Source organism: Neolamprologus multifasciatus, chromosome 5, assembly GCF_963576455.1.
Source record: "Neolamprologus multifasciatus chromosome 5, fNeoMul1.2, whole genome shotgun sequence".
Classification (NCBI taxonomy): Eukaryota; Metazoa; Chordata; class Actinopteri; order Cichliformes; family Cichlidae; genus Neolamprologus; species Neolamprologus multifasciatus.
Genome location: NC_140443.1, coordinates 15,945,226 through 15,961,032, shown reverse-complemented (window position 1 = coordinate 15,961,032; position 15,807 = coordinate 15,945,226). Strand labels below are relative to the sequence as shown.

Here is a 15,807-nt window from a genome sequence, read left to right as displayed (position 1 = left end):
TCAGTCTCCTGTGGATTTCTATTCCGGATTCTTTAAGTCTCTCCGTGTCAGTGCTCTGGCATCAACATTTATATGAATAAATATGGGGATGGTTTCTGATGGCTATTCCAGGAATAACATGGCAGGCAGATCGATGGGTGAACTTTGATATAGAGCTTTATCTTGATGGACTCTACATCAGGCCCACTGATTGTAAATATTACTGAAGGTATTAAATTTAGACCGCTGCTGAGCAGACATTTTGTACACGAAAGCTACAGAGTTGATGCCCTCCAATTGGTAGAGTCCTAAACCCTACAGCAGCTAATAAAATGGTTATCTGTGAAGAGCTTACCCGCTCTGACTATATTCTTCAATATAAATGCACGCAGGCATATTTTGCTGTTGTTCAATGTTCAAAATTTTAATTAGAATTTTAATTAAATTCTTTAAAGCCCCCCCTTTTTTTTTACTCATGTTCCATATCTTTCCATGATTTTTGTCTCAAGTGTTGAGGCTGTGTAGTTAGTGTTATCCACTGCTCAGAATGTCAGTGGTCTGACCCCCAGCTCTCCTAGTGACCTTGGGCAAGATACTGAAACTCATATTGTCACTTATACATATAGTTGCTTTGAGATGTCACAAAGATTAAAAAAAAATCATATGTGCAATTGCAGCCTTTTTTTGAAAATCTCTATATTGATCTTACATTTTTACACTTTTTTTGCTACTTTTTATGCTAGATATTGTTACAGTGCTACCCAATGTGAGTCACTGCCACATGTGAACTGCACAGGTATTATTTATTAACCGTTTTACTCCACATATGTTCTAGCTGTCTGTCGTGTCTGTCACTGTATATGTAGGTTGGACGTTTGCAAGTTACGGACACAGTGGTTAACGTATCTCAGCTGTAGCTCTGAAACACAGACTTGTCTCTCACACTCCACTCTTATGCCTTTTATATTGTTGCACTGTCACTGTCATCACTGTCAATGTTGGCTTATCTTCTAATGGGGACGCTGGGAACTGAGGCCTTGGTAACAAAGTTGGCTCATGTACACTGCATCTGTCTAACAGTTTATAATCAGTGTGTTTCATCTGACTCTAATACATCTGCAAAATAAAGGAATCTGACTTCATGATCGAATCTTGCACATTCAGGAGTGTTCGACTGATCTGTTACTTTCCTTTGCTGATGACTGCATTTCATAAGTTAAATCTGATCACAGTTATATTTCATGTGGCCCAGTGCCCTTTAAAGTGCTCTTACACCTTTTCCAACAGTGATTACTTTCTCGCCTATTTAGAGGTGGAGCAGAAAATCATCTCCAGGGGGAAAACCAATTTAAAAGATCTGCAGAGGACCTGTTTCCCAAGCACTGCAGCTTCCATATAAGGCATACTTAGAGTCATATCAATAAAGTTAGTATACAACTATATTACCCAAAATACGATTTTTATAGTAATGTTTAATATAATTACCTTCAGTTACGTCAGACCTACTGAAATGACATTACTTAGTTGAAAGCAGCTGTTTAACTTTTCAGTGGTTATTAAGGAAAAATGCAAAACAATCACGGGATCCACTCACAACAATCTGAAGACGTCTTACATTTTGGGTCTCTGTGATAAGCAGCTGTGTAAGATTCAATATTTTCTTTCAGTGTAGACTACAGATCAGTGGCCAAAATAAAATAAAATAAAGATGTTGTGGTGCACAATTTGTACAATGTCTAATATTTTCTATGTAAAATCGATTTTTGATATTTAAGGTTTGGATCTTCTCAGTCTGAATTATAAAAGAGAACTTTTAATATTTGAATTCAGGTTTCCCCTTTTTCCCCATGTGACAGCAGTTCCTTCATGTCGTAATTGCAAACCCTTGTTTTTCCAGTTTTCTGGACCTCAACTGTCTACATTATTTCTATCTCCCATCCTTTATCTCCTTCGCTGTCTCTAACTTAACCTTTTTAAGTGTTCTTACAAAAGGTCAAGGTCTTCCACGTTGCATGCAGCACCTAAATAAACTGTCTCTGGAGTGGAGTGTAAGATGATATAGACAGAATTGATATTAATGATTTCTGGTCATTCCGCAAGACTTTGCTGCTTGCTGAGGCATGTTTGCACTCTTACACCACTGTATGAGAGGGGATGAGTGTAATATGAAAAGATGAGGAGTGAAAGCGATAAAAGAAGTTACCTAAATTATGGATGGGGCTGAAAATAGAAAACGTGATTGAAAAATGAAATATGGGCAAGGACCTGCTGTGTCATCTGCACCAAATAGAAGATGAAGACTGATAATGCTTCACATTTTTTATTTGTGTGCTGTGATAAAAAAAGTAGGTTGAATTAATGTAGCTCTTCTCTAAAACGTTCATTCATTACAACTTTACAGTGTTTGCTGGGTATCAACCACAGGTATCACAAAGTCACCAGATAGATTTATCCCAATACTGGCAATAGAAAATGTAGAACATTTGGTAAAAAACACAAAGGGTCAAGGGTTCTGCCTTAATTCATTCTCCTCCTTAAATCCAGCATTATTAGCGGAAACCGTGGAGAATTTAAAATGTATTCACCTCTGCAGATACTACACAAATTGTGAGGTCGTTTTAAAATGAGCCACAAAAGAGGGATTTTCTTTAACTGAAAACGACAGCTTTGCTCTAAATTCTGCTTTTCCAAACAATATCCGTTTTCCACACTAAGCTATAAACTTACACCCGTGGTTAAAACAGATTACTAACAGCTTTCATTATAAAGCAGGGAATTACCTCTATAATAAAATGAAGTGGAGTTGTCACTTTTGGAACAACATCAACAATAACAGGAACTGTGGTATTATGGAGGAATAGCAAGCAGACTGCAACTCAGCTCGCTAAAATGTTGGGGAACTCTAAATGCATTTCAGAGAAAACTTCATTTCTAGGGTTGTACAGTACTTGTTCTGTGGGATAATTGACAAATAATGTTGGACAGGAAATTTTGCTTTATTACTCTGCCACAAAATTGCACTATAGTGGTCTAGTAAATAATCACCCTTCAGTTTATCCACCTCTCTCACTTAATAAGCATGTCTGCTATTTCAAAGAATCATCAAAACAATTGTGGTGGGTTTTAATTTTATGTACCGTGCAGTGTGGATGAGCACCACCATATAAAGATTTAAATAGCTATTTAACATTTCAAGCATTTTCTCAGGCTGAGCAACAGCCCTGTGCTCAAAACACTGGACGGCTATTAAAACCCTTTTGCCTGTGGGTGTTCTGTTTGGTGAATCCAGCACCAAATCCTATTCCCACCACCATGGTAGGCAAGTTAGCAGTTAGCTACTGAATAAAGCCAAACATCTTGTAAGGCTTAGATATTATCATAATATGAACACACTGTTCCAGTCTTGTCCTCTCTGCATTTTGTTCCTTGTCCATTTTAGAATTCAGTTACGATTTTATCAACTGTTTTTAAGGCTTTTAATGGGCAGGCTCCAAATTTGATCATCAACCTCGTTTGCTTACATTCACACCTTTAGGTCTGATCTGCTGGCAAAGCTTTCTTACATATCCCAAGTCCACAGAAAATAAAATGACAGAGCCTTTGCAGTTGCTGCACCTCATTTGTGGAAATAGTTACCACTTGAAATAAAAAGTACTCTCTTCATCGATGCTTTTAAGTGTAGGCACAAAACCTACCTTTATTCTCTGGCCTTCCAGCTGTATCTCTGCTTGTCCCCTGCTGTGGGTTTTTATTGTTGCTCATATGTGTAGTCTATTTTGTAACTCCTTGAACCCAGCTTTAAACATTTATAAGGTTATCATATGTGAAAGCTGTGCATTTATCTGCTTGGATTCAAGTTCAGCTACCTTATAGTTACTAAGATGGATTTAAGTAAACTTAGTCAGCTTTTAAGTAAACAAGGAGAGAAAGATATTCATGCGATAGGCAGGAGGTTCACTGACCTTTTACTTAGTAAATGCTGGAGCAGGCAGAAGGGGCCCTAAATAAAGAGTCAATAACTGTTTAAAAACAAACAAACATGCCACCGGGAATAGCTTTATTCCACACTAATGCCTCAATTAGCTAACTTTTTTTTATTATTAACTTATACTATAAAGTCCACAAATCTCTGACTTCCAAATTACATATAAGAATGAAAGTCTTTAGGAGACGGATGTCAGATTTGGGCAGGCGACAACTGTCATAAACACACTGGTCTGAATATGAGTGGTATGCTCACTCCCACAGATACCGAATTTAACACTCTTACAGGGTGTCATAAACCACCATCCTGCCTCAGGAAACAGCCACAACACACTTCTCACTTTATCAAGCAAAGCAGACACATGGATGAACTGTCTCAGACATTATCTCATTCATAGGCCCAAAATCAAACACGCACATACATGAAATCTGGAAGATCTGCTGTTCGACTGCTCATCGTGACTCGGAGTGAAACAGCCTCATTAAGAAAAACTATTTGTTTGTTCAAAATACATTTTTACTTCTGAGCACAAAAAACTGTCAGCTCACTACTAAATACATACATAAATAAATAGCATTTAAAAAATAAAACTAAAAACCAACTACATTTTTAAAAATGTGGATTTTTTGGTTTTCTTTAAGCAGAAAAACTCATCAATAATCACTGCCTGGTGCAAAATCTACATCAAAGTAAAAACTGCATGCTAAGCGTGACTGTAGGAAGGATTCATTTCTTGCTAGATCAGCACATACAGTAAACTCGCGGGGATTTAATGAGGACTTAGTGGTGTTCGTCAGAGACATGACTAACAGTACTAAGTATATTCTTTGAACATGTGTGTAATTGTGAAGTTGTCATCTCCGGATGGGCAGCCTCACCCAGAGCTATTCTCTCCATCATGAGAATTGAGTAATGTCTGTGAAGAACTATTATTACTGTCTCCTGAGGGAGGGAATTAGAGATAAGCTGCAGTGGGTTCTGATTTCAACGAGGTTCAAGGGAACAAAGACGGTTAAAAATAGTCTCACATTTTTGGGTGAAAATAGGGAAACAGAATCTGCCTATTAGAGTAGGGAGTATCTTGCATATTAAAGTCAGCACTCATAAATCACTAATGACTAATAACGGTGTAGTTTCTGATGGTGATGATGTGTCCTTCTCATTTTTCAAAATCTTCTCACAGTCTCTTGTCCGTTTACAGTTTTAGTTTAACTTGCTCCCTAATCCTTTTAATAGCATTTCAGATGTGTTACTATATTTTACCAGCAGCAATGGGTGCTTGTCTTCCTTCATTTAACCTTGGATTTTCACTCTTAATCTACAGAGCCAATCAGTTACTCTCAAAATTACTTTGAAAAGTCATGGAAATAAATTGTTTACTATTCTCAAGTATTACACATTCTTTTAAATAGCTTGAAATAGTTAAAAACATGAGGCCAACTCTCCATAACATTTCTGATAAGAGATATAAGAGAAGTGTTTCAGTGTTTATCAGTACTGAAATGACAATTCGAAAGGGTATACATGTGACGAAGTGATGACCTTGCTTCACAAGAAGCCGTCTTATACATTTATGTAACATTGGTTTTTGTTCCCAGTTCCTGCTCATATAAAGACATTCCATCTACTTACTCAATACAGAGAGGGCATGGTGCAACATGGTGAAATAAGTGTTTTCTTACCCATGGCTATCTTAAACCCCATGAAAACTGATATGAGAAGAGTTTTCTATGGACTTTATAGTCTTTTAAGCTTCTTACTTTACGGCTCATTCTCAGGCCATCAAGTAAAAGGACATGTGTTAGTTGTGTTTTGAAACATGGGAGTTTGAATGCAACATGGCTGTTTGTGCCAGACAAGCTGATCTGAGAACAGAAACTGCTGATCTACAAGGATTTTCACACTTGCTACAACCAATGCATGCAGAACAGCATCTCTGACTGCACAATACGTCAAATCTTGAAGCAGATGAGCAACAGCAGTACACACTGCACCAGGTGCCACTCTCTCAGGAAAGTGAGGTTACAGTTTGCGCAGGTCACTAAAACCCAACAATAGAAAAGCAAAGCAAAATAGAAAAAGTCGAGTTGGTGTCAAATGTCAGGACAGCCTACGTGAGAATTTTTTCTGACAATGTCAGTACAGTGCACCTATCTTCTGATAACTACTTCCACCAGGACAACATACCATGTCACAAAAGCTTAAATTGTCTTAAACTGGTTTCTTGAACATGAGAGTGAGTACTGTACTAAAATGGGCCGCCAACAAATCTGCAGCAGTGAGTGATGCTATCATGTCACTATGGATCAAAATCTCTGAGGAACGTTTCCAACACTGTTAAATTTATGCCACAAAGCACTAAAGCTACAGTGAGTCCAACCTGGTACTAGCAAAATGTATCTAGAAAAGTGTCAGGTGAGTGTACATAAGTGTTTAGTTGGTTGGGAATTTTATTGCATGAACAGTATTTTTGGAATTAAGATACTCAGTTTGCAAAGAAAAGCTGCCTCGTTCCCCTGACAGTTTGGTACTCACTCCTTCATGCTTCAGTGATTTCTATGAAGTGACTCATCTTCTCTTTGCCAAAATAAGATGATTTTTTTTCTAAACACAAATTGGACAAATAAGACCATTAGGTTTACTGCTATATGCGCTCAGTCAAGAAATCAAAAAGCAGTAAGCTCCTGCGTGTTCTCAGTGCTTTCAGTAAATTGCAACTCAAGAATATTTTTATTATTTTAACTTAGTGATGTTGCTGACATCCTGAGAAACTGATATCAAGACAGACGATAAAAGACGATAAAGCGCGGCTGTGTAGAATTACAAAACAGTGATTATATGGTCAACTGAGGATTCCTTGTCAAATCATGAGGTAACAAACAAGGAATGCTGTTCAAAATACTTGATCTCATCATGGAAAAAAAGAAATTCACTCAGCATCCACAAAAGCGACATCGATTAAAAGGGTTTAACAGTGATTTTTTTTTTTAATTAAACTGGAAAGATACCTTTTTTAAAACTGAAAAGTGTCATAGTTTGTATTTAGTGATTTAGTTAATTAATTTTTTAATTTTTACTAATTACTAATCTCTGCACTCCACTCAGTTTCACTTCCTTCGTTGGTCAGTTCTTCTTTTCTAATTGTCTGCCTCACCCTTCTAAATATCATGGATGTTGATGCTGTCTTGCCTAACGTTACAAAATTCACATGCTAAGCTCTCTGAAGCCAACAAAGTGTGTGTTTCATTTTGTTGCCATAATCTTGAAAACTAGAACGATCTTCTCAAGGTCAGTCCAAATTTCCTCTATGAAATTTTAGGTGTAAAAAAAGATATCTAATCAGACATTTGCATACAACTGTGTAATAAGTAGCACGTGAAATTTTGAGTAAAGGTATCTCACAAAACATAGTTGCAGCCACATTTGTGCCATTTGAAGAAATTCTCTCTTGACAGCGGGAAGCCACTCAGCTAACAAAGAAATAGTCCCAAACACAGCCCCCTGTGCTTTTATCAAAATCTTTGTGACATAATTCCTCTGGACACCTTGTAAAGTATTTATGCTGTTGAAACGCCAAATGTGTTGTTTACTTACTAAAACACATCAATCTGATTCTTCTATCTGTTATGCTTGAGCCAGGAAAACAAGTCTATGGACAAATAGGACCAAGACGATACTTGAAGAAGAAGATACTTCATATTGTGAGAAAGCACAATCCAGCCACTGGTACTATGAGAACGGGCAAACGTCCAAAAACACGTCCACCATCTCATGGATTACTGCCTGGCTGACAGACATGCCTCAGTATATGAGGCTGGGCACTGGTCTGTCCGATTTGGTGATGTGCAGTACAGGAGCTCCACGGGGGACTTTTCTGTCTCTATTCCTGTTCGCTTGTACACCTCAGGCCTTCAGTACAAGTCAGTGTCACAGCACTTACAGAAATACTTTTAATGTGTTGAAAGAGTAAAAATACCTGAGCATCCACACTGACAACAAACTGGAGTGGAAGAAAAACACACAGGCCGTATATGAGAATAGGATGGGCAGGCTCTATTTCCTAAGGAATTTGATACCCTTCAATGTCTGCAGCAAAATGATGGAGACAGCACTACAGTTGTGGCGAACGGAGTGTATTGCTGTGGCTTGCTGGCAAGCAGCGATGGAGCTGGTGACACCATAAGACTGAATAAACTGACTAGGACGGCCTGCTTTGTGATGTTTCTTTTTTCATTTTCTTTATGAAGCTATGGTAGAGAGGAGGTCGCTGAACAAACTGTTATCCATCATGGATAATCCTGAACACCCTCTGCACCATTTAATAGGCAGGCAGAAGCAGTCCTTCCATCTCTAATAGACTGCCACAAGTACAGGAATAGAAAATCTTTCATACCTCCTCTAATCACTTTCTATAATACAATACTCTGTGTGTCTATTGCTCTATTGCTCCATACCACAGTCTTTTGATTTTACTGAGGGAGTTTGGCTTATGTGGAAGAGCAGTGCAGACAGAGGATCTCCTTGGTAAAGAATGCATTTGAGGGTCATGATAGGTTTGTAGCTTAAACCTATTCGCTGGAACGTTGAAGACAATATAATTACACAGCAAAGCAAGACCCAAAGTAGGCAAAGTTCTTCATGTTACTCATGCATGAGGGAGACCTGCCTGGAGCCAAGTGTCGTTCCACCACTTGACCTCCATCAGACTCTCAGCCAGGTTCCCCATAGCACTCCTTTTATTGTGGTTACATGAATATGCATAGGGTCATTAACATATAACATCTTACATAGGTATACATGTGAACAAAGGATTGTGTGTGTGTGTGTGTGTGTGTGTGTGTGTGTGTGCGTGTGTGTGTGTGTGTGTGTGTGTGGGGTCAGAGTATGACCCCATAAATGACTTCCCTAAACCTACTGGTCTGGAAAGTCCAGCAGTTCATGTAAACAAAAGGCACTCAGACTAAAACAGATATAGCTACGTTTATCCTACCATAAAACAATAAGAGAAGGTACGACCTCTCCCCATGCTCCCAGGATGTAGGTGTGGATTCCAGAACACTCTGGAATGCACACCAAGCCTTTGCAGCCTGCTAAAGATCACACATCCTATCACTACACAATTAATTAAACACCTCTACCAATCTAAAACTAATTATAAAACTCTAAGCATATATAAGTAGATATTTCTAAGCATAAATGACAATCAACATTACAAAACCTAACAGGTCACTTATGCTATTGGCTTGAAGTTGGCCTCTAGTGTTGTTAGCGTCCTGCTGATCTTGTACAGTTCCAGGCATTCCAGGATCCACGTGTGGGGCATTGAGTCAAAGGCTTTCTTATAATCAATCCAGGCGGTGCACAGGTGATTAGCCAGTAGTTAGATGGGACTGGTACATATACGTTTTATTCATAATATTTTTATATACTGCATTACAATGATGCTAAGATTACTAGCATGACTACTATTATCACTACATTTACTATTATTATTGCTATTTTACTATTGTTGGTTAATTGATATTATTATTATACTTATTCAGGTGCTGTGACAAATTAATTGGTTGCTAAGCAGTTTGTAAGTAAACTTAACCATTTAGACCTTCAGGCTGCTTGTTTGCATCTGTTTCCACAAATTATTTTGAATCATGAAAAACAAACTATGTTACATAATGTTTGATAAACTGTGTATAATAAATATATGCCCTTTTTACAGCAGACAGTTTGACTTTTCTTATTAGGAAAACCACAGCACAGGACTCTGAAACCAACGAAGGCAAATGAAATCCAAAATGCTGTAAGCTCCGAGCACTGTACTTGTACTTTAAAATGACTCTGAACTAGTTGCTGTCAATTTTACTCTGCCAGTCAACTGTCCTCTTACAATCTCATGTTGGTATTAGGCACAAAGACTCAAAGTTATATATAAATATCACTGACCGGTGCTGTGAGCAAAGAGAAGTCTGCAAATGGCTTGCTTGAGATGTCAGACAAGGTGAAGCCAGTCATCAAATTACAACAGACTAAATAAAAAATCATCAAGATATGATAAGTTTAAGCAAAAGAAGTGTTTAAAAAGTAAAATTTGGTTAGCAAGCTGCATCCATAAACAGTGTTGGTCAAGTTACTTGAAAAAAGTAATCAGTAACTAATTACTGATTACTTCCCCAAAAAAGTAATCCCGTTACTTTACTGATTACTTATTTTCAAAAGTAATTAATTACTTAGTTACTTAGTTACTTTTTAAAAACACAATTTACAACCTAAATAAGTGATAAAGCGATAGATCTGTCAGCCCAATTCTACTTTTTCTGCATAATCCATTATACAAAATGTATAATCAAATGGAAAAGTCTCTTTTTTTAAAACTTGTTTTATCAGTTTTAATCTTTTAACTTTATGCATCAAGCAAAAATTAAATTATATGCACCATTCTCTGACTTGAAGAAATTTGTTTAATATTTAAACCTATTTTCTGCACATTCCAGCACATAAAATAATTTTTTTTGAATGTTTACACTCACTTTTTCAAATAGATGCAAGTAAAACACAGCAGAAAATAACTAAAAAAGTCAAAGACTAGCGATCCTTTTGCTCTATTTTCACCTGTAAAGCAGGAGCGAGGGTAGGCGGAGGTTTACCCTGGTGCAGGTGTGCCGCAGCGCTCAGTGGAAGAATCCACGAGTTTCTCTGTGAATTTCCCATTACGTCTTTGCGCACTCGGAGCTTGTTTAGGGGTTTTTTCGGTGTAAAAAGAAGTTTTCACAACGGACGCTAATGTTTTTGTCACTTTTTATGGAATCAAACTCAAAGTAAGGTCAGTACTTCCACGCTTTAAATGCTGCACGCTCATACTCTCTCCGGCACTCGATATATTATGCATTGTTGATCTGCACACAGCTGTTGTCAGAAGGTCGCACTCGCTTACGTCACTGTCATGAGACACATCTCGCAAAAAAATCACTGTTTTAGTAACGCAGTAACGCAGCATTCCTATGGGAAAGTAACGGTAATCTAATTACCGTTTTTTGCAATAGTAATCCCTTACTTTACTCATTACTTGAAAAAGTAATCAGATACAAGTATGGGCAGATACAAGTATGGGCAGATACAAGTATGGGCAGCAACGCGTTACCCATCTCTGTCCATAAACCATGGGGGGCACCAGCTACCTATACCTGCTAATTAGTGCTTAGCAACAAACTAATATAACACTAGTATTTCAGTCACCAAAACTGAAGCACAAACATCTACGCAAGTGGCAGAGAGGTCCAGTTCAGTGAGTCCTATTACCCGAGGTAAGGCCTTGAAGACACCAGCTGCCTGCATCCAGACATCTGTCTATCCAAGTGACCGCTCCCCCAACTTCCGAACTATTGGGTTGTTGTTGTTGTTTTTTTAATCATCCCTGCAAACAAAGCAGGCCTGCACATTTTATCAAATATTAATCTTGATCACAATTTTGGCTTCCCACTACTAAATGAATGTGATTAAACCAGTAACAAAAAAGCATGATCCACCAGCACAACACAAATCAAAATAAGTACTGAGTACTAAGTACTCCTAAAAGTCAGCCTGAAGACGAGCCTTCATGTGCCGATCACAGCTATTCCCTGCACTGCGCATTTGAATTTTCCTGAGTATAGTCTGGAGTAACACTACATTAAAAGTCAGATATTCAACAGATAACAGACAAATATCAAACAAAAATCAAACGTCTGACACGGTAGAATGTGAGAAGCTCATCCCTTGAAGGACATCATCATCCGCTGTTTGAAAATACTTTGGATTTAGCGCAAGAGATGCTAACCAAGAAAAAAATCACATACAGAGTGCAGTAGAGTTGTGTTTGCCTGGAAACACACCACAACCTGCAGTACAATGCATGAAGGCAAAGAAAAACAATACAATGTTTCATGGTGATTGCTAAAGTAAATTGCCCAACATCAGCTTAAATATCCATAAAGGCAAGACTGCACAGCACGTAAGCATATCCATTCAGCTCACAGAGATGCACTGAGATTACAACACATTCCCATTCCATTAGGTCAAAGATAAGTGTCCACCAAACATGGGGAGTAAAAAATCTTTCTGAAAAATGGTCACTTAATGGACAAAACACACGTTTTTACCTAAATCTGAGCAGAGGAAACAAAGAGATCTCACAGCCTTTCACTATTTTTCCTATGAGCATCTGTCACGTAGGTGCAATGAAAGAAGTAAAAAATGTTATAATTTGCCTTTAGGAGGTTCACTTAGGTCAGGTAGTTAAACATCTTATTTGATGGCAAAGATGTTTTAACTAAAAAGTTAAAAAGAGAAAGCAGTAATTTGCATTAAGCTTTGATACAATTTTTTATTTATATTTCATTTTTCTTCTAAGAGATGGGGTGAATTTATGTGAGAAGGAAAAACCAGTTTTATTTTAGTTGAAATATGTGTGCATGACCAGAGTTGAAGGCGATCGTGGCTTTCGAGTTGGCAGTTTGTCTGGTAATCGGAAGGTTGCCGGTCCGAGCCCCGGCTCGGACAGCCTCAGTCGTTGTGTCATTGGGCCTACTGGTGGTGGTCAGAGGGCCCGGTGGTACCAGTGCCTGGCAGCCTGGGGCACACAGGGCAGCTGAGTACAATGTAGCTTGCCATCACCAGTGTGTGAATGGGTGGATGACTGAATGTAGTGTAAAGCACTTTGGGGTCCTTAGGGACTAAGTAAAGCGTTATACAAATACAGGCCATTTAAACATCCAAACTATCCATAGAGGTAATAAATATTAACAATATTAACAACCAAGTTAAATTACTAATTGCCAATTAACCAAATTAACTGAGAGAGTGGCCTGCAGGTATGCTTATCATGGTGTCTTTTTGGTTATTATGTTTTTACATCGCCCATATGATTTGCAAATCTTTCGACATCTTCTAAAAACAGAGCTGGAGTAAGGAGGGAGATTGCTAGTAAGCTTGCGATCATGCTGGCAAAACAGCTTTCAGAAAATGCCCACTTTTACTGGCATTCACACAAACTCTTGTCTTGACATTAAACACAAACCCTTTCGAAGGAGCTGACAGACCAATCAGAAGCACGATCAAGTCAAACTTAAACAGCTGAAACTGTTAAGAAGGGAAGTGAGAATGCGGTAATGAGTGGGAGGATGTATTTCCTGTTTGCATATGTATGCGACTTTGTGTGCACACAGGATGGAAATGCAGAAGGAGGAAAGGAGATGGTGCCTTCAAGATGCAGAATTTGTTCGATATAAACTGTTGCTTTGCTGTTGCCACCTATTAAATTGGCATTTTCTTCCCTGTATCCCTTTGAGAGATTAATGTGAGTATAAGAGTAGAGCTGAAGTGTAATCCTGTGAATGCCCGCAGGTTTAATATATTGAATTAAGCTTTCTGGGAAAAATGCCAGCTCAATCCTCTAAGAAGCTGTGCAGCATGTTGACATGAGGATATCTGACTTATCTCCAAGTATATAGTGTGGGCACTTGTGTAGGCTAATTAATAATACACAACATGACTGTAGACAGATGAGCACTGAAATGGCCCCTTTTCTATGCTGTAGCTAAGATTATGTGTATAGTGTCCTGCCTTAGATATAGTGAGGTTTAACTTGGTCGCATTTGTGGTAGTTTGTAATATTTATGGTTTTATGAGTTTTCGGAGTATTATGTACAGACAACGTGATACGATCATTTCTGGAGTAAGAAACACTCTTTTCAGTTTCCTGAGGAGTCAACTCCAGATGTAACCTACCTACCTAATAAAAGCAATTTCACTTCTCTGGCTGCCTTCTCCCCGTCCTCTCGGAGGTTTTTGTCAATCATCTTTGACCTCTCCGCAGCAGCTTTATCCTCGGCGCTCACCGTACAACCCATTGGATCCAAACGCAGGGGCGCACCGACCGCTTGCGCAAAAAAAAGAAAAAAACAATAAGAATCTCAGGGTGCTGATGGTTTCAGTGCGTCGGCCGATGCCAGGAATAACAATGGAACAGCTTTTGCTTCCAGTACTACCTTCTAGAAAAAAAACAGCCTCTTCCACTTGCAAACAAAGTCAGCTTATCCACCTGCAAGAAGTCTGTGGTCCCGCTCTTCTGGTCTACAAGAAGCTCAAAAGAGAGGCAAATGAATTCAGAACATTTGCTGTTTTGTTTTGTTGTTGTTGGGTTTGTGTTTGTTACACTAAACCTCAGATTTTTATGTGGTCCATGTCGAATCTATCAAATCCCTATGTCTTGCATCCATCCACAGACTGAAATGCCCGTGCTCCCTGCTCCACGGTAGACTGGCTCACTTAGTCCTGGCCTGGTAAGCAGCGCGTCCCTCGGTGGTGGCGACAGTGCTGCAGTCTCTTTCTGTGCGTATTTAGGCTCGCGCGAAAAACCTCTGATAATCGTGTGACAATTGTAAGTTGTCAACCAGTCGCAGCGACGTCACTCGAGCAACTTGTCGCGATAGCCCTGTTAGATCAGGTGAGCTCTCCGCTGTAGCTCGCGTGAGCGAAACCAATTAATGTGCAAACCAGCGAGGCGTGATTTTAGGAGTGTGATGTGCAGACCGCAGTAGGCGCTGTGCCAGCCTCATTCCTCTGCATTTCCCGCGGATGCAGACTCTAGCATGACAAATGAAATGAAGCCCAGCAGTCCGCCCTCTTCTCACTGACCAACTGCGATACGCAGGGGCCCTTCTCTGGTCAAGGATGCACGGAGTGCTGTTAAAATGGCTAATGAGTCTTGTCGTCACATGTTTATGAAATACCTTGGCACCAAATGAGACCGCTAGAATAGCTGACGTGCAGCGCCATCCAATGGACGTACATAGTTATAGAGTTTATCTACTCGTTAAAGACTTAAAGGCATTGCAGCGAATAAACTTTATATAGAAATTACAGATTATGTGTATGGTGCACTCCCTGAGGTTGGACACAAGCTGTTTTCCAAAACAAAACATAAAGAATCAAATTATATCAAAATATAGAATCAAATTATATTACCGCTGAAATAACCAATTACATTAAAAATCTGAATCATAATCAGAAAACATTATTGATTCCTAGGGGAAATTGTGTGGGTTACAGTGCTCCAGTACAATATATATATATTACAATATATACATACATATAAGTCACTTACTAATAAATATCTGAATAAGAAAGAAGAGCATGTGCAAAAAGGGTGTAGCTATCACAGTGTATACAGTGTGTTAGGTGGAGGAGTTGTACTGGAAGATGGCCACATGCAGGAATGATTTCCTGTGTGGTTCAGGGGTGCTTTTTGATAATCTCAGTCTCAGTCTGAACGTGCTCCTGTGGCTAGCCAGCATGCCATGGAGTGGGTGGGAGGAATTATCCAACATTGTCTTTATCTTGGACAACATTTGCCTCTCCGACACCACCTTAAGAGAGTCCAGCTCCATCCCCACAACATTGCTGGCCTTGCAGATCAGTTTATTGAGTCTGTAGGCATCAGCAACCCTCAATCTGCTCCCCCAGCATGCAACAGCGTAGAGGATTGCACTGGCCACCACAGACTCGTAGAAAATCCTGAGCATTGTCCGACAGATGTTGAAGGACCTCATCCACCTCAAAAAATAGAGACAACTCTGGCCCTTCCTGTAAAGTGCTGTGGTGTTTTTAGCCCAGTCCAGTTTATTGTCTATGTATACTCCGAAGTATTTATAGTCATCCACAATGTCAACATTGACCCCCTGGATTAAACAGGGGCCAAGTGTTTCCTGGTCTTCCTGAAGTCCACAATCAATTCCTTGGTCTTTGCCACGGTGAGCTGCAGATTATTCTGCTCACGTCATGTGACAAAGGAGTCGACCATAGCCCGGTAC

At 39.1% G+C, this 15,807-nt stretch overlaps 1 protein-coding gene across 1 annotated transcript in view; it reads right to left on the bottom strand.

Moving 5' to 3' along the window:
• Positions 1 to 14,709, bottom strand: part of LOC146518288 (guanine nucleotide-binding protein G(i) subunit alpha-2) — a 47,173-nt gene extending 32,464 nt beyond the window's left edge. Inside the window, exon 1 of the mRNA XM_085160870.1 lies at positions 13,728 to 14,709. Coding sequence (XP_085016996.1) covers positions 13,728 to 13,845 — 118 coding nt within the window. The 5' untranslated portion in view covers positions 13,846 to 14,709. The remainder of the gene's footprint in view (positions 1 to 13,727) is intronic.
• Positions 14,710 to 15,807: the final 1,098 nt, after the last annotated feature.